General features: G+C 47.3%; 2 protein-coding genes across 5 annotated transcripts in view; one reads left to right on the forward strand and one right to left on the reverse strand.

Annotated features, from left to right (window-relative positions):
• Positions 1-18732, reverse strand: part of Cyfip2 (cytoplasmic FMR1 interacting protein 2) — a 118985-nt gene that overhangs the window by 25077 nt on the left and 75176 nt on the right. For all 4 annotated transcript variants that reach the window (XM_013078698.3, XM_004836489.4, XM_004836492.4 and 1 more), the window contains 3 exons: positions 4239-4382; positions 3060-3150; positions 2182-2312 (listed from right to left, as the gene is read on the reverse strand). In XM_013078698.3, the coding sequence (XP_012934152.1) occupies positions 2182-2312; positions 3060-3150; positions 4239-4382 (366 nt within the window). The remainder of the gene's footprint in view (positions 1-2181; positions 2313-3059; positions 3151-4238; positions 4383-18732) is intronic.
• Fndc9 (fibronectin type III domain containing 9) lies at positions 14343-18694 on the forward strand. Its single transcript, XM_004836487.3, has 2 exons — positions 14343-14534; positions 16585-18694. The coding sequence occupies exon 2, from the start codon at positions 16592-16594 to the stop codon at positions 17261-17263; it is 672 nt and encodes a 223-aa protein (XP_004836544.1). The 5' UTR covers positions 14343-14534; positions 16585-16591; the 3' UTR covers positions 17264-18694.

The raw sequence follows: 18732 nt of genomic DNA on the forward strand, positions 1-18732 counted from the left end.
TCATCCAAGTGATCAACCCTTTAATAATTTCCTTGTCTCTAAATTAAGAGATATATTTATAATCTCTTAAAGGCAATGATTAAATTGAGAATTTAAGGGAGATATAGCATGAGAGAACTCTGAAACTAAGAAAAAGGCAGATGGCAAAATAGAAAATGGCCGAAAGACTTCTTTGCATTTTTCAGAATTCTAGTTTTTCTAAAGCTAGTTAGTGTATTCTATAACTACTTTAACATTACTGTTTAGGTCAATAACACATGAATATACTTTCCTCTTGGAAACCGGCACCTTCCAGAAAAGGCTAAAGCCTCTGTTGACCTCTAATCCTGGTCTTCTGTTTGGTACCCAGAGAAAATAGCTGGGGTCTTTCTCAGCCTGGAAGTCTTTGATCCTGAGTGTCTGCTGTCCTCAGCGATACGATATGCAAGTGACCAGGCAGAAGGCGAGGGTGCTGAGAACCACTTTTTCATTTCCTTGCAGGCCTGTTAATGGCCTGCCTCCTGGTCTAAACGGATGCCCCCCCCGCCCCCCCCCCCCACTGCCTCAAAGGAGATATGAGGAGGAGACCCGCCCTTCTCACCTCCACCTTTTTCTGGTCACCCTGAGGCCTTGGGCTGTTCCCCCGCCCTTCATCTGAGATAGCTGAAGGCGTTGCTATAGTAACACAGGCCCACTGAACTGTATTAACCTGTTATCAAGAGGAGTCATTAGCTGTCTCCAGAGTCCTCTTAGAGGGGCAACAGAGGAGCAATTATTTCTCAGAGGAAAAGCCACAGGCCTCATTTCAGGGCCTCTGGAGTGGGTGAGGGTCTGACAGAGCAGCTGGTTGAGGACACCAGGGCAGGAGTGCCCTGGCTCACCAGGCCTCACAGCAGGGGCAGGCATCCTCTGTGGTTCTGGCTAAAGCTCCAAGATGGCCGCCGCCTCATCTCTCTCCTTTTGTTCTGTCTCTTCCTCCCTCCCCTCTCTTCTTCTTGTACTTGCTGCTTCTCTGTGATCCCAGGGCTGCAAATGGCTGTCTTCCACGACCTTCCCAGCCAGTTCTTCCCCCAGCACCTGGCAGGGCCTTTGGAAAAGTCCGATCTCCTCACTCACAGGCCCCCATGGCAACCCATGGTAGCTCAGGAGATGAGCCCGAGGGCCCTGCCCAGGATGCCTCCCCTAATTCCTTCCTCTTCCGTTTTCATTCCTGCTCACTCTGGAGTCCTTTCTCTTGACTGACATCAAGCACCATCATCTCCAAAGAGAGCACATCCTTCCTGGATCCTGCCACCTCACTGATCCTGGAGCCCTGTGTGATCCCTCACAGCACACATCACTGTCTTCAGGCACCAGATTGTACAGTCTTTGCTTGTCTCCTCCAGAATATCTGACTTTGTCAGTACCCAGACCCTAAACCACTGCTAGTAGGGCACAACCCTCAAAGCCTTATGTGGAATGAGTGGAGGAAGGGACATTCAGAGAGTTAAGCCCTGCCCAGAAGGCATGCTCCTGGCTGTGCCAGTTAACACCATCCCCGCCCCTAACCTCGAAGCCTGTGCCCACCACAGAGAGACGACCGGAAGCACACATAGAGAACATGGCCTCTGAACATGCTGCATTCACAGGATTGCAGACCACAGATCCCACAGGGTGAGCAGGCTGGTTCTGCGGGATCCCAGGAGGCTCTGCCAGGAAGGAGGCTTTTCCTCATTACATTTTACTCCATGTATTTTACATGGATTATCTCTTCTCCACCTTTAAACTCCCCATGCGGGGTAAAGCCATTGTTTCACACTTTTCAAAATTAACACTGTATGAGCCTCCCTCAGCCTGGAAAATCTTCCTCAGGTGAATTCCTGCTCATTCTCAAAGAAGTCTTCCCTCAGCCCCAAAACTATCCAATTCTGTATGTGCCCACTCCTCACAGCACTGTCATTTCTAAGTCACACAGAGGACACCAGGCAGGGACCGCTTGCTTTGGCCACTCCTAAAGGTGCCTGGCCCAGGAGAGCCGAGGGATAACTGTTTAACGACTAAATGGAAACCAAGGTCTGTGTGACTGCACTGAGGTCTAGTGCAGCTAGTGAGTGATGGAGTCAGGTCTGTCTGACTGCAGGACTGCTGCTCAGAAGGGCCCGCCTCCACACTGAGGCCCCGCCCTGTCCAGAGACCTCGGATCCCTTTGGGGTCAGGACTCACCAAAGCTTGCTCTATGAGGAGGCAGAAGAGGATGGCATTGCCCACCTCCCGCAGGCTCTGGAACACATCTGTTTTGAGTTCTGCGTATTCGATGATGTCCTTCAGCTGGTGGTGGAAGAATTCCAGGATCCCTGGGAGATGGAGAATGGTCAGTGCGATGTTCCACTTGAGGAGCAGCCCCAGATCTGACTCATGGATAGCAAACAACATTTCTTGCTGTATGTGTCCGCAAGGGTGGGATTTCTTGCAGGGCTCAATACTAGAAAAAGCTCCAGAAGCTGGCAGAGATTATTTGGAACAAAATAACACAGGCTCACAAATGGAGCAGCCCTGGTCCATCTGTCCCTCCAAAAAGTTTTTATATTAGTTGCCTGAATTCTCTATGACGAGATTATTAATCTACAGGTGTTAAAAACTGCACTTCACACTCTATCTGCAACATTTACAAATACGAATTGCCATAAATTAGCTACTCTTCTCAGAGGTTGTTCAGAGAGGGTAAGTGGTGTGGCTGGAAGTGGACACCAGACTTCCAGCTGCATCTCTTCCCTACTCTGACTCGCACCGACTTGGCACACACATCTTGGCTGGGAAGAAGGTGGAGAGGTGCTGAGGTCGTGAAGACCTTCACAGGAAGCCCTGCTGTTCCTTTGCTGTCCTCTTGAGTACCGTGTGGCAACCCTGCACGCACACATTCCTTACCTTCTCCAATGCGTGATGCTACTGTTCAGGGAGGGCGGGAAGGGTTCAAGACTCTGGCCAGGGTGCAAAGTCAGTGCTCTGCGAGCTCACTGGCAGGGTAGAGAAGCCAAGGGTCCAAGGTGGATGGCCAGAGCCCCACCTCACTGAGATGGGTTTGCATTTTTCCTGTCACCAACCTGGGGAGCCGTACTCATGCCGGGGCAAGCGACAGATCTTGGGCATCACCTCTATCAGTGTTTTCACGTACTGCAGAATGGTTCCCTGGAGCTACAAAAGAAGAGCACAGGTGCATGAGAAGGCCCACTGCTGCTGCACACTGCTGTGCCACTCGGGGCTGAGGACGGGGTGCTGGGGGTGGGTGGGTCTAGGGGCGGGGGTGTCTGTTGAGTTCCCTGAGAGGAGGGGCAGGTTCTCACTTGAAAGTGATCCACTCCCCAGCTGTCTTTTAGAAGCCAAACAAGGGGGTTCTCTGGTCTCTTGGGCTTGTGGACTTTGAGGAGGATACATTTCTAGTCATGAGGTCTTCCTGGGGTTGGACTAAGAACTAAAAGGAAATGTGGTCAGGGGACTATGGAGAGTAAGATACATTATCTAATTTATGCATGAAAAATTCATGGCACATTCATTCCTCCTGGGTCCAAGGCAGACATCTTCAATCCATTACCATGTTTTCCTATCTTATTAATTTAGCTTCACAATCCTCAACCATTCATGGCTTCGTATAGCTACAAACTGAGGTCAGCAGGTGAACCCTGCTTACTATTTCTCTTATATCTTCTCATATTTTCAAGAAAAATCTATGTGTTTTGGCCTTGCAGCAGCAAGGAATTAAGTGAAGGTTCAGATGACCATACATGGTGCTGATACAGAATGCTGGTAGGGATACAGAATTCCCTCGAAGCTAGTGCAGTGTTGATTACAATAGTCAGCAAGAACTCCCAAAGGGAGGAAGTGTGGAGATTCATTAGAGATGTCTGTCATAGGCATGGGAGTAGAAAATGTCAACACATTCATCATGGACTTGCCATATTCAAATTATGTAATGATAATGCAGCACAGCTGGGATGTATGAACAGCCATTAGGGTCTGAAGATCAAAATAAATCATCAAAAAGAAAGACTTCAGGGCCACAAAAAAGGAGGCAAACCCACAGCTCAAAAGGTGCCCAGACATGCACCTGAACAATAAGTGGAAACCACCCAGAGATAAGACCCAAGGACTCCCTGGGTAATTTCCAAAGGAAGAGCCAGAGTGCTTGGGATTTTTGTTTTTACGGCACACATACAAATGAAAGCAAATCTTGTTCATATCCACCCGACCGGGCACTTCCAGACTGTACTGAGGCCACTCCTTACCAAGCTCTTGACAATTTTCAGTAGTTCCTCCATGACCACAGCAATGCCCTGATAACCCAGAAGTCTGCAGATAGTCTTGAAGTGTGGGGGTCCCACGAAGTTCCTGTAGGAGCTGTAGATGTGACTGTAGGCGATGTTGAGAGGCTGGAAAACAGAGGTGGTGACAAAGTGAGCGACAGTACTGAATGGGTGTTGGTGAGAGTCCTGGCAGGAGGTGTCCTGCTGACAGCAGGGATGAGAACTTGATGTTATCAGAGCTCTTGCACTGGGGGGCTCCCCGGGAATGTATCTGCACAATGTTGGCCATGGAGAGAAGTATGGTCAGTGAGCAGTGGGTGGAGCAAAGGTCACTAGAAAGAGGAGCTGTTCCCCATGGAAGAGGGGGAGGTCTTCCAGGCAAAAATCTCTTTTATGGGGACTTTCCCCATGGAGCCATGGGACGGGGGGTAAAACGGCTGCTTTTCTCCCTCTAGAAGCAAAGTGGTACTAGGAAGTGGCTGGAAGAACCACGTGCACACATGCTTCAACATCTACTGATGTTTGTTTCCATCATGGGGTCCTGGGAATGAACAGGTCAGAAGTCAGGACAGGACTTCTAAATGTCTGGGAAAATCATGCAGGCTTTCTGAACCTCCGTTTCTTATTCTGTGAAGTGACGTGGACTCAATCAAATCAGTGCTTTTGTAACACTTGGAGCAGCAGTCCAAAGGAAAGAGGTCATGTAAACCACTGTTTGAAACAGGCAGAGTGGAGCTGGTCACTGTTGCCATCCTCTGGGTCCCATGAGACATCCTAACTGCATTAGCAAGATGTCTTTAGGATCTCTTTCTGCCTGAGAAAATATGCTCAAAATGCAGGCCTCTTGACTGGTCCCATGTGTCTGGTGAGGCTGTAAAAATCAGCACTGACTCTAACACTCTGTATTTGAAATGCTACATATGGGGCACTTCATTCCAGGCTTTGTGAGGTACTTCATGTACATTTTCATTGAATCCACACAAGTATATGCAATATGTAACATCCACAGCCCCATTTCACAGATGAGGGAACTGAGGCTCAGGGTTGTCACAGCTCAAGGTCATAGTTCATTGATAGCCCTGATCTCAGCTAGGTATGGCTGATATCAGAGTCTGTGCTCTTACACTTACCTGTAATAGTATACTATAGATTTAAATTCTTCTATAAACCATACTTGGTTATTTAGGTAAGATTTTATCTCGGAACTCAGCTCTGAGTATAGTTTTCCTACATGAAATTATGAAAAGTTTGGTGCATGAACACACAGACATAGGGAGGTCATACCTGATGCTGTTGGCTGAAATTTTCTGTTAGTTGGCTAATTAGAAATTCTACGTGAATCAAACAAAAACTATGATGGTTTTGAAGGATTGCAAGATTCCATTCCCTCTGGAGCCTCTGAGGGAATATTTAACTATGTGCAGTCTAAGTTTTAAGTATCTTTTGCAGTACATGAATTACCCTAAACTTTACCAAACATCGCAGTTCTACTACCTTTCTAATAATAAGGATATATGAAGAATAAACTTAGAGTTCTCACTAATAACAAGGATTCGTGATGAACTGGAACACCCACTCACTCACTGAGGTGAGTAACAGCACACTTGCTAAGCTCAGGCCTCCATATTGGGAGGCTTGGAAAGTGAGAAAGAACAGGGCTCTGCATACTGTGGAGCTGTCACGGTAAACTCTGCCTGAACCTGGAGAGGGACACAGTTTATGTGGTTTCTAAAAGGATGGGCCAGAGGTAGTTTATGCAGAGAAGGAAATACAGTTAACTTTAAAGTTTGAGATTCACTAAAGTTGATATTTCGTTAGTCCTGGAGCCACATAAATTATTGTGCCTGACTGAGCCAACCCTGGTGGCAGGCAAACCTATTTTATTTAGTGCCTCTGTAATCGGCCACCCCACCCAAGGAGACTGGGGACCAGGGTGAGGCTGTGAAGCACACAGAGCACAGAATGCTAGGAGGTGCTTGCTCTTAGCTCTGGCTGTGCCACTGAAGTCCTATTCTGTATTGTCCCATTTCCCCCTTCAGTGGTGAGGAGTACCTAGCAAACAGCTAACACACCTTTTTCCACTGGGGCTAAGTATTGGGAAGGGGTGAGAGAGGATGCTCCAGGGTGATGGAAAGGCTCTTCGTGTTGACTGGATAAATCTGTGCATGGGTAGACCTTATGTCTGTGCCCCTCCCAAACTCATACACTGAAATCCTAACCCCGAAGGGATGGGATTAGGGGGAGAAGCCTTGGGAGGTGAGTCAGTCTCAAGAGGGAGGAGACCTCAGGAATGGGATTAGAGTCCTCGTAAGGAGAGAGACTACTCCCCCTCTGCCAACTGAGGCTATAATGGGCAGATGGCCATCTGAAAACAGACTCCAGATCTGCCAACACATAAATCTTAGACTTCTCAACCTCCAGATGTCTGTTGCTTAAATCACCCAGTCTACAGTATTCTTGTTAATAACAGCCTGACCTGTCAACAACTGTGCATTTTACCGGAAATGATTATACCCCGATATAAAAGTTTTTAAAAACCCACTTGTGGATGTTCCAAGATCAAAATACAGAGCCACGCCTCGAGTTTTCTCAACCCTGTGCAGCTCAACCCTGCACAGCACCAGGGGACAGTGCCTGGCATGCTCTTGGCCCTGGGGCAAGCAGCAGGGCTCCTGCCCAAATAGCTCATCATTCCCACTCACACCAGGGACTCTGGGCTTCTCCTCTGAATCCAGGAAAGCACATTCTCCTTCATCTCCTTTTCAAATGTCCTATAAACGGGACTTTGGAATAGCAGAGAGCTCAGATGAATAACCCTGGTGGGCACGGAGCAATCAGCTACTTACTGTATTCTTTTCTGATTCGCTAACTTTTCCTCGTTGGTCTGAGTCTAGAAGATGGGCCCTAAAGAGGGCATAGCTACAGCTGAGTTCAAAGCCCAGCTCCCCATTTATCGTTCTTGGGCAAGTAACTGAAACCCTGAAGCCCTGGTTTCCCCTAAGATGATGACAATACCAAACGCACCAAGATGGCTGGAGGTTTGCCTGATACACACAGCAGTCAGCACAGTGCTGTGAGCGGCATGCTGGAAGCACTCACAGAAATAACAGCCATCACATGACTTCACCTGGAAAGTAAAAGCTGAGAAAGTACAGCTTCCTGCTCCAATTTCCTCCCCGCAGACTTGGCTGCAGCTATGAATCTCTGAAGGTGGAGAAGCGAGTGCATATGGGGGTGGCACTTAATACAATAGTGTGTATCCCACGAGGGAATGTGATGGAAGTCAGAACGGGGACTGGCTGATGAAACATGCCGAGCCGCAGATTTGCTGTTTTTAGAGCAAGAGAACAGTGAGAGCTGCCCAACAACAGCATGCTGGGCAGAGTCCCTCCCCTACCTGAGGCTGGAACAGCTGTGCTCTGTCATTCCCTTCCTCCTGAATGCTCTCACCCTTCCCAGCAGTTTCCCTATCCCCCTGTACCCCCATTCTCTACCCAAGGGGCTTCTAGACCTAGTTTCCTTAACACTTCCAGGCAAGCACAAATCAATACATTCTCAGATACTGTTTGGCAGATCTTCCAAGTCCTAGGTGGAGGACAAAAATTTTGGAATTGTTTTGCCACACAAGGGCTTAAAAATGCTCCTCCACCCAGACCAACTCGGTGCACTTAGGAGGTTTCTGGATGCATTCCTGAGCCCATCTTGGATTCTGGTCTAGATGGGAAGTTTAGGCCTTGGTTCATGGCTCAGCATATATTTCATGCAGGAAGAACCAGTGTGAAAGGTGCAGAGTTCCAGTCTTCCTCCTAAGTGAACAAGCTCCCGGCACCCCTGTGCCCTGAAGCACACCGCACACATGTAAGAGGAGAGGCACACACATGCTGGAAGGTACATGCACACGCACACCCCCGGAGGGCACGCATCTGACCTGCTGGCTCAATAGGAGGCTGGGCCCTATTGAGAAAATGTGGGAATAGGGGAGCCTGGGCATTTTCTGAGGTTTGACAAAGGAAAAACAGGAATTCAGTGTGACTTGAGATACTGGCCACTCATCCATCACAACGAACCAACGCTTTACTGACTAAGGTTACAACCAACGGGCCCAGTAGGAAATTATCTCCTTATTTGTTTATATCAATTGCACACTGAAAATCAACTTGACTAGATCCACGCTACACAAATAGATAACTTTTTGAGGCCTCGTAAGAAATCCACAATCCCAATGGAGGCAGCAGAGCCACACTGGTACTTTGTAACACTGATTATGTTTTCTGAAAAAGCAAATAATATTTTGAGAGAAAAAAATGGTGAATTTGATCTGTGGGACAGTGGGCACTGTAGCACCTGGAGGAGGACTTTTAAAAAATTGTGATACATAAACATTTACCACTTGCCCCACTTTTCACTGTGGTAGATGGACCTTTACCCACAAGGCCTCCCTCCCTCTGTCACCAGATGGAGAAGAGGCTGAGAATAATGAGGCCTATTTATTTGGCAAACTAAATTTGTAAGCAATTTGCATCTCTTCTCTCTGGAATCACAACTGCTGTTTTCAGGAATCCCAAGAGGAATCAAAACTGCTTCTAATTTCCTGTTTTCATTACAATTTCTCTAATGAATGCCATTAACACAAACACACAGACACAAACATAGCCTCTAATTCAGGTTCGAGAGCTGCAGCTTAACTCCCTGAAATCACTACAGGTGAATGCAGACAAGGTGAACGGTCGACAAAGGAACACCATCCTTTTTGGGAAGCTGGTTCAGAGGACTGACAGATGCTGTTATTGTTTAGGCCCATTGCTAGAGCGTGGGTAAAACTGCTAAGCGCCTGCCTGCCCTTGCTCAATATTTGGTGAGCTGTAGAGCTGGGTCTCAAACATCTGGGTTTCTCCTTGGTATTCTCAGCTCACAAGCTGAAAGATCTAAGGGAGTTGCTATAGAAATCTCAGGAAATATGCTCCTTTCTTTCTTGAGCCAGAGTACACAGCTTTGGAAAAGGCAGGAGGAAGAGTAGAAACTGAGCCTTCCCATTCCGAGCTGTCATATCCACCCTACCCTGCTTAGACACTAGCACTTAGAGGAAACCAATGCAAGCCCTTTTCTCTATCCTCCGTACCCATGTGATGCACCCTAGTATGGAATGCTCCTCTGTGAGTGTCTTCGCAAAGCAATTCCTTCATGACTTTCCAGACTGTAGCAAGTGATCACAAACCTGGTGTCTTGAAACGACAAAACTTATTCTCTTCTACAGTCCTTCTGGAAGCCGTAAATCAGTATCATCAGACTCAGTCAGTCAAGGGTTGGCAAGGCCACACTCCTTCCTGAGGGCTCCAGGGCAGAATCTGGCCTTTGTCTCTTCTGGCTGCTGGTGGCTGCCATCACTCCCGGCTCGTCAGGCTTGTCACCACACCACCCTGATCGTCACAGGTCTGCCAAGTCATCACATCCCCTTCTCCTCTTTGGGTGTGCCTGGAGCTCCAGTGGCACGATCAGTACTTAATGTGTGCACTTCTGAGAGAAAGATGTGTGATGGTATGTAGGGCTCATCCTAGTAAGTCAGGATCATATTCCCATCTCAAGATTCTTCACTTCATTGCATCGGCAAAGTCCCCTTTTTTTTTTTTTTAATCAAAGAACATTAAAGAAGACAGTCTTCCCCACTTAGCGGAGGTGGAACCTGAAGCCCAAGTGAAATGACGTGACTCGCCCGATCTGAAACACAAGGTGACATTCTGCCACATGTACAATAACAGCAGCCTTCTGGACTGGTGAGCGTGAAATGTCATGGAGCCCAAGAGTGGTACCATGCAGACACGGGAGGGGTGAGGGGCATGAAGGGGCTGGAGCAGCGGAGAGACCCAGTAGCCCAGGTGGGAAGGTGGCATCCTGGTGGGCACCCTGCTGAGAAGACCTTGGCTCGCTGCAGCAAAGCCCTGGCCCTAGGGGCCTAAGGGCTATGACTCCTGGGGTCAGTCCTAAGAGGAGCATGAGTCTCCTTGAGGTGAAGGTATGGCTGTGACGGGGCACCAATGAGCTGACCATGCTGATGACCACGTGATGTCCATGTGATGTCCATGTGATGGACATGACCATGCCGAACACGACGACCATGCTGAACAAAAAAATCACATCAACAGTTTCCAAAAGCCAAAAAATTCTTGGGAAATGACTAAAATAATTGAATAACTGAATTGTGCCATAACCTGTGTCTCTTGGAAGGCAGTTTTATGATACTCCATAACACTTATTTAAAGAATACATTTTTAGCTGGGGATTTAGCTCAGTGGTTCTGCCGCCTACCTCGCAAGCTCAAGGTCCTGAGTTTGATCCCCAGTACAAAATAAAATAAAATAAAATATTAAAAAAAATACATTTTTAAAGTTTCAGTTCATATATTTTTATTACTGGACTTGTGCTAAAAGTCCCCTTTTTATAACATCACCCCTAAGTGACGGCACTCTTAGGCTGGTGTACTTGAACTCCAGAGCACAGAATGTTCCGAAGAGGAAATACCTGCTGCCCACGTTTCTCCCTATGAGCGGATGCTTTCTTTGGCTCTATCCACTGCACCTGCATCTTGTCTGCAGGGTCTCTAGGTCCTGTCTGTTGCCATCATTCTGGAGTCCATTATGCTCCAAAGTCCTGTGTCTATCTCTCAAGAATCAATTACTTCAAGGCAGGGGGCCACTGTGGACACAGATTGCAGAGGGACATGAGCTCCCCGGGAGGGCAACCAAATGGTCACCAGGAACTCTGGCTTTGTGAGGTGTAAAGCACTGGCCTGGGTGTAAAGCACTGCTATGCTGCCACCCAGGCTTGCGATAGCACTTGAGTGAGCCCCTCTGAGCTTCCGCTTCTCCTGCGCAGAGGGGACATGGCACACCTCAAAAACCTCACATGAGTAAAATGACAAAACATGTAAAGTGCACCAAAATGTTCACAGTGGTTATTTCTGTGTTGTATGGTAGAAGTTTTACTGTCGTTTCCCCCTTTTCTATATCCTTCAATATGTGCAATGAGCATATATGCTAAAAAAAAAATTCAACCAATAAGGCTGATTTAAAAAGGGGACAAAGCAGGGAAGTACAATTTACAGTAACGTTATGACCACCTCAGGTCATAGCTCTGATCCACTGACCTTTGTTAGTAACACAGCTACTGTTCCTAAGCCTGGCACTGTAATGAGAACACGGTTCCTCTCACCATTATAATAACACTACTCAGTAGGTATTACTATTTCTATTTCATAGATAAGTAAAGCAAGGCACAGGAAAGTGAGGGTATTTGTCCAAGGCCACATATTCAGGATTGGCATCTGGCTTGGTGATTCCAGCACCTCAATTTCCAGCTGTGGGATTGAGTCAGTCCCTCACACCAACCCTGACTGCCACCTTCAGGGAGGGTGCAGGGACGGTGCTCAAGCCTGACTTCTCTGGCAGTAACTTAATACAAGCCAAATGGGGATGACCTGGCTGGGCAGCTCACGGGGCTACAATCTGGCTGTACCATGGAAGGGCTGTCCCAGTGAGGAAGAAGGAACAGTGTAATTTATCTCATTCACCAAAAGCTGCACTGGCTCCTGTGGGTGCTGCTGGCAGGGGAGCATGACGAGTCAGGGACCAGATTTCTAGTTCTGTCAAGAATCAGTTATGCAGCTGAGGAAAGGCGCCATCTTCACTCAGGACTGGGAAAGAAAATGGCTGCTGGGCCATTTCTCTGAGCCTCTTAATTTCTCAAGAAGCTCATGGTTAAAAATGTCCTCTAGGAACATTAAAAATAGATTCTCACTTTGTGTAGAATAAGGACTGCGTTCTACCTTGGCTCTCCTCAGGCCCTTTATAATCTGGTATTTTTATTCCCCTCAAAATAACCTTTTCAAAAGGCACCTGTAAACTGGAGCGCTGGCCTTTCTGTGGAGAGGATGCTTTTATGCCCAGCAGGGCACCACCATTAGCCTTTGGGAAGAGACATGCTATATGCGCTGCAGTGGATTTAAGGCAGACCCCTGGGAAAACTGAATCCCAGGGAAGGTCATGGAGCAACTGTCGGATCAAGGACACTGACACCTCGAGTCTCCACACCGCCCAAAGACCTTGGCCAGGGCTGTGTCTGGACTCACCAGGCAGCTCTCTTCCTGACCGTGATTATCACTGACATGGCTTCTTTGGAGACATACATGGGTTCAACTTGGATACTTTGGTCAAGAACCAAGAAGGAGGAAGCTGACTTTTTAACAATGTATTTTTAGTTTTAACTGACATATAGTCGTTGTACATACTTATGGGGTAGAGTGTGACATTTCAATACATGCATACAATGTGTATTGAGCAGATCAGGATAACTGGCTTATCTATCACCCTCAGATATACGTCAACATTCTTTGTGTGGGGGACATTCAAGATCCTCCCTACTAGCTACTCTGCAATAATTAACTGTTTCAAACCACACTTACACTGACAGCAGTTACTCATGTTGAACAGCACCACTGTACCCATTAAAAATCCCCTCTCTGTCCCTCTCTCCCCGACACTATTCTCAGGGTCTGGTAATTACTATTCCTGTTTCTTCGAGATCAACTTTTTAGCTTCCACATTATAGAACCACGCACGCATGCACCTCGCCAAAGCATAGAAAGATTAAAAAGCTGGGGTTTTTTGGTGTTTTTTGTTTTTTGGTACCAGGGATCGAACTTGGAACCTTGCGCTTGCTTGCAAAGCAGGCGACAGAACCACTGAGCTAAATCCCTGGCCACAAAAAAGCTGAGTTTTAAAAACACATGATTTGTGTAAAATCGTTTGGTCTAAATCTAGTTGATCTCCCCTCCATCCTGTTTCAGGCATGCTATGTGGTCTCCTCCACAGAATGAGGGCAATGTATTCTTACAAGGCTGGGAGAACAGGAAAGGACTGAATCTCAGGGAGATAGATACACCTTTTGGAAAAATGCAAAAGGCCAGTCAGGAGCCTTGAAAGGACGGGGAGGAGTGGGACCATCCAATCCAGGAACAGATAGTTCCATTTTGGGTGTCAACTCCAGTTGACTGGTGGGTAAGTCCCGCTCAGGATGCCTATGCTGAGGACTCTGAGGCTCTTTCTGGCCTAATTAGAAGGAGTGCTGCATTAAATTCTTAGGGTTACTGTGACCAACTACTGTAAACGTGGTGGCCCCAAATGACAGAAATTTATTTCCTCATAATTCTACAGACCAGAAGTCTAATTAAGGTGCTGGCTAGGCCCCACTTTCTCTGAAGGCCCCAGGGGAGAATCCTTCCTCGCCTCTTCCAGCTTCTGGTGGTTCCTGGTATTCCCTGGCCTATGCCAGCACCATTCTAATTGCTGCCTATGTCTTCATGTGGCTTTTGGTTTTGTGTGTCTCTGGGAGTAAATCTCCCTCTCCTTTCTCTCATATACTCCAGTCACTGGATTTAGGGCTCACCCTAAATCTAGGATGATTTCATCTTGAGATCTTTAGCTAATTACATTTTAAAAGATTCTATTTCTAAATAAGGTCACATTCTGAGGTTCTGGGTATATATGCACGGGGAGGGCATTAGTCAACCCACTATAAGTGCTGTGATAGCTGAGCAAACTTATTATGGGTTCAGGACTGAGCAGGGGTAGCACTTCTGCCTCCTATCTGCCATCCCAATCTGGCCCAGATGTGGCTTTATAGATGACAGAACTCGGATTCAGAAAATAACAGGGTCTTGATGAGGACGATAACATGAAGCCCATATAAACTAGAACAAGCCACAGGAAAGAATAAAGAAAGAAGTTATACAGGTGGAGTAGGAGGAGGGGTTGGGGTGGAGAAGATGAGGATGAATTTACTGTTAGTTGTGGAATAACAAAGAAGGGTATCTTTGCTTTTGAAACTATTGTCCAAGAAAGGGTCTAGAAGGGGCAATAAAATGATCACTAGCCAACTAGAGAGAAAATGTCAGTGCACTGGAAGAATCAGTAGCATCCTGGGGATCATTCTGCTGGGGATGATTTGTGCTTTTTTGGCTAAAGGAATGAGAGTTCCTCTCCCTGGGCAAAAGCATTTCCAGACTGATCCCTGAAAGCATCGTGCGTAGATGCCTGCTGGTTGCCATGGTGAATGATGCTGATCTGAAGAAATGAATAATGTGAGCATTGGGGGCGACAGTGGGATTACTCAGTGGTGACAGAGGCATCAACGAGAGCCCAGAGCGGAGGAAGCCACCATTCTTTCAGCTTTGGTCCACTCTGCCCCGGAGGGTAGAGCTCTAACCAGATACACTTCAAGCATCAGGTAAGAGATGTAGCTGCCTAGTCTTGGAAATGGAAATGGCTTTTCCTTTCACACTCTGCTTGGAGAAAGGCCAGGCGATGGTAAATGAATAGCCAAAAACAGGGAGAATTCAGAAACAGAGCAGATAATGAAAACTAAATAAGGGACACAGATTTGCTTCTGAAAGCTGAGGATGATGCCAGCATCCTGAGAGAAAGCTCTTAAAAATGTCTGCTGTGGGGAATCCGGGCTGTGAAAACAGCCGCTGCAGATACGAGGCAAACAAGAAGGATTTGTGCATGACAAGAATAGGATTCCTGATCACTCCGGATGCCAGGGTTTTACGGAGTCGTTCCCTGCGTGTCACAGGAGGGAAGCGTGCTTGATTCAGTGAGGTGGGAAGCGTGTTTGTAGGATGTGTGGGGAGGACAAGTGTGTACGAGGAGACCAGGGGCCGGTGCGAACATTGTCTCCTTCCAGAGAACCTTCCCTGGAAAGATGTGAGCACACCTGTCTCATCCCTTTCCATTTTCCATCCACTACCAAGGAATTTCCAGCCAACTAAAAGGAACTCTTTCCCTTCCTGGTCATGTTAGTTCACTACCATCTTTAGAGAAGAAAAATAAGGATTGAAAATTTACTCAATGCTGTGTATCTTTCTGCAGCTCAACTCTCCTAGGAATGTGAGCAGTAAACAGGAGGTTGGGGGGAGGCAGGGCAGAGAGGAATGCAGGTTGTAATAGAAATCAATTTGGCTTAATATCCCTTTTGGATTTTACAGTGACTGACTGCTTTTTACTATGTCACTGCAACCCAAAACGAAACCTGTGTTTCGTGTGGGAGAGAAGGGGTGGAGCACACCGCAGGGTGAAATGTTTTCCAGAGCACACACAGGTTGACTACAGCTTCCTCTAGATTTCTGATCAGGGGAAACTGAGTGGAGGGGAACTGTTATCTTTCAGGTAGAATTAATGAGAAACACGAAACCCGAAGATGGCTGTCTCTTACCAAAGCAGGGAGGCTGGCAATCTGAAGAGGCCTCATGTGAACTGTCTGGGAAAATTACAACTGGGACTTAGTGTTGGTGCCTCATCTTGCAATAATGTTCTATTAGTAAATCAAGCCCAGTGGCTACACTTGGGAAGTGCAGTGGTTAAGGAGCTTTGAGTCCTCTTTCTGTTTATTAGTTGAATGGCCTTAGGCTACTCATCTGTAAAATGGAAATCTAGCTGGGAGGAGGTGATGAAGAAGGAAGGAAACTTTGTATTGCATGTGAAGCATCTAATGTGACCTGGACACAGCAACCTCTCACTGCTGTGAGTGGTTATTACCATCACTAACAGTCACGGTACCTGGTAGTACCAGGAATACCGAATGGTAGCAGTCACACGTATTAGGAGCTGATTACCTTGACCTATGAAACTACTGTCCTGAAAAAACAAATAAATAGAACATAGGTAAAAATGAAAAATCAGTTGGCAACAAGGGATGAGGTGCATCTCGACTCTTCATAGACACGGACAACATAACTGGGAGTCTAAAGAAATGCACTGGGCAGAACATTCTACATCCCTGGGCTCACAGTACTTACAACAAAGTCAGGAGCTCGGGAAGGGAAACTTCAGGTGAAAGAATCGCCTGAGGGGAAAGAGGTCACAGGCCTAGGATGACTAAGGGTCTGTATGAGGGTCTGTCTCCCTCCCTCCCTTCCTTTCTTTGCCTTTCCTTCATTTTCCTTCCTCCTTCCTTCCTCCTCCCTTCCTCCCTCCCTCCCTTCCTCCTTTAAAGGAGACTGGTGTTGTAGTTAAAGGATTTCAGCCAGCGTGGGATATGGGTGAGTTACAGGAGCTGAAGGATACTACTCTGGCATGAGGCAGCCCCAGTGTGCAATTTTGTTCTGCCACTTCTTTTCTAGCCTAAGTCATGTATCTCTGTGCTTCCGTTTCTTTGTCTGCAAAGTGGATGTTCACTAATAGTGCTTGATTCCTAAGCTCAGTACATGGTGGCAATGATTGTGATAATACCTATGTAGGTAGGGGGATGTCACTCTTCACTTTGATTCTGGTTTCAGAATCGGGATGAACATCGAGGTTGGGAACGTTTCTTACACAGGAGCCATCATCTCCTGGTCGTCCTCGGAGCCCTGCCTGGAGGACTATTACCATATTATGTACAGGCCCAACTGGAACAGCATATTCTCTGGCTATCTTCACTACAGCTTCCACCACGAGGAGAAGGTGCCTCGAACCATCAGCTCCGTGGTACTGGAACACCTTGCCCCTTCCACGCTCTACTTCCTCTGCATCAGCTGTAAGAAGGGTGCCTTCCCCTATAGGCACTACTGCACCATGTTCCACACGCTGGATAAGAGTCCACTGGCAGGAAGTTCCCTGGTAGACCCCCAAATCTCTCTTTGGGTGCTGATGGCCATTCTGCTGGCCTGCTTCACAGCTGTCCTGGCCTTTATCTGCCTGCAGTTCTGGTGCATCCGTTGTCATGAGCCTCGATGGTCATACAGAGCTGGCCACATGGAGGAAGCTAACGGGCTGGTGAGATGGCCGGAGGAGGCCCCCGCTCTTGGTCAGAGAGAGGAAGACCTGCACGGGCTCCCCCTGATGGAGTTACCACGCAAGGACTCTGGGGCTGCCCCTGAACCGGAAGCTGAAGCCCAGCAGGATGCACCAGATGTAGGAGCCTTACCCAGGGAGGGTGGCGAGCAACCTGCCATCCTGCCTTATTGCAAGGAGTGAGAAGAAGAGAGAAGACAGCCCCCATCATGTGACCAGAGCCCCCCATACAGATCTGTAAAAATCTATAGACTGCCCATTTCTCTCCCCTTCAATGTTAGCGCTATTGTGGATCCCTGGTGTTGGATAAAAGTCTCATTGTGAAGCTTCTCAAACTAGAAAGCAAATGTCCCAGGGCTGCTGTGGGACAAGCATGGCTTCGCTTCACCAGTGTCCATTCCAGGGGCCCAGTTAAGAACTGCAGGCACTATTCTAACACTCAATCGCGCATGGACATATTATAGAGTAGAAAGTAGAAGTTTGCATAACTTAAATAAAGTACAATATTTGAAGGAAATGTGTGGGTTGTAGATCTGGGATAAGGAATCAAACAGTCTCTGAGATTTGCCTTCTGTCATTCTTTGGAGAATGTGAGGAGCGTTACAGTGGAGTGTTTTCCAATTTTCAGGCAATCACATTTCACCTCACATTCCATTTTCATTTGTTTAAACCACGGGCATTTATTATTAATAATAATAATAATAATAGTACTTTAAGTTTGCTCATTTTAAAACTTCAAATATATTTTAAAAGATAGCCATATATTATTCCTGTGAGGCCCAAGAACTAATCTGGCTTAATCGCACTTCCAAATCAGGAGCTGCCGACCCAATGGAGAAAAGCTTCTCCACATTGTTGTATTCACCTAGTCAGTTCCTCTCCTAAGTCCATCTCTGCTTACTTTTTGAAAATAAGGTCAAATGTGGCTATTTTTATTGATTGCAGCAGAAAGAAAAATGCTGTCCTCTGTTTTGCTGGGTGACATATTTCACCCTCTGAGTGGCATCCTTTAGTCCTCTCGCACAAATCCTGTGGGCAGAAATGAATCTTACATGCGGTGTGGCTCTGTAAACACTGCTCCCCTGTCCCTGCCAGTGGTGTGGAAGAACAAAGTCCGGGGGGTAGACTGTTTGATCCCTCATGTGTCTCCAGAACTTTGAATCTAGCCCGTGCCTGGCCTACAGTGGGTGCATATTCATCATCTAAGGGGTGGAAAGAAGGCTTAGGACAGGGCACCGCTTGAGAGCATCAGCGTCAGGCTGTGCAATGTGTCAACAAAAGCAGCACTGAGATGGGAAAAGACATGGATGGCCTTCAGCTCTAGCAACAACCATCTGCAATTTCCTTAGGGTTCTGCTGCCCAACTTCTTCCTCTGTAAATCCTTTGTATTCACTGAGCACCAAATCCCAAGAGTCACTGACCGACATGCCGTGAATAAACTGAGAAACAGGAGGAGCTGGGGAGCCAAGACAACGAGAAGCCCCACAGACCTAGTTCCCCGCACCCCAGCGTAGTGCTCACCTCAGTTTCTACCCAGCATCCAGCCCCCCAGGCCCATGTCCGCCCCACCCCTGCTAGCTGTGAACAAATAAAGATGCACAGAGTACACTCGTGGTTGTTGATGCCTGGACCTCACTGCCACCTCTCCATC

Source organism: Heterocephalus glaber, unplaced genomic scaffold (genome assembly GCF_053883595.1).
Source record: "Heterocephalus glaber isolate CG9 unplaced genomic scaffold, H.glaber_assembly_v1.0 deba00001606, whole genome shotgun sequence".
Taxonomy (NCBI): Eukaryota; Metazoa; Chordata; class Mammalia; order Rodentia; family Bathyergidae; genus Heterocephalus; species Heterocephalus glaber.

Coding starts and splice junctions, on each gene's coding strand:
- Fndc9 (XM_004836487.3), top strand. CDS start 16,592: ATGAACATCGAGGTTGGGAACGTTTCTTACACAGGAGCCATCATCTCC.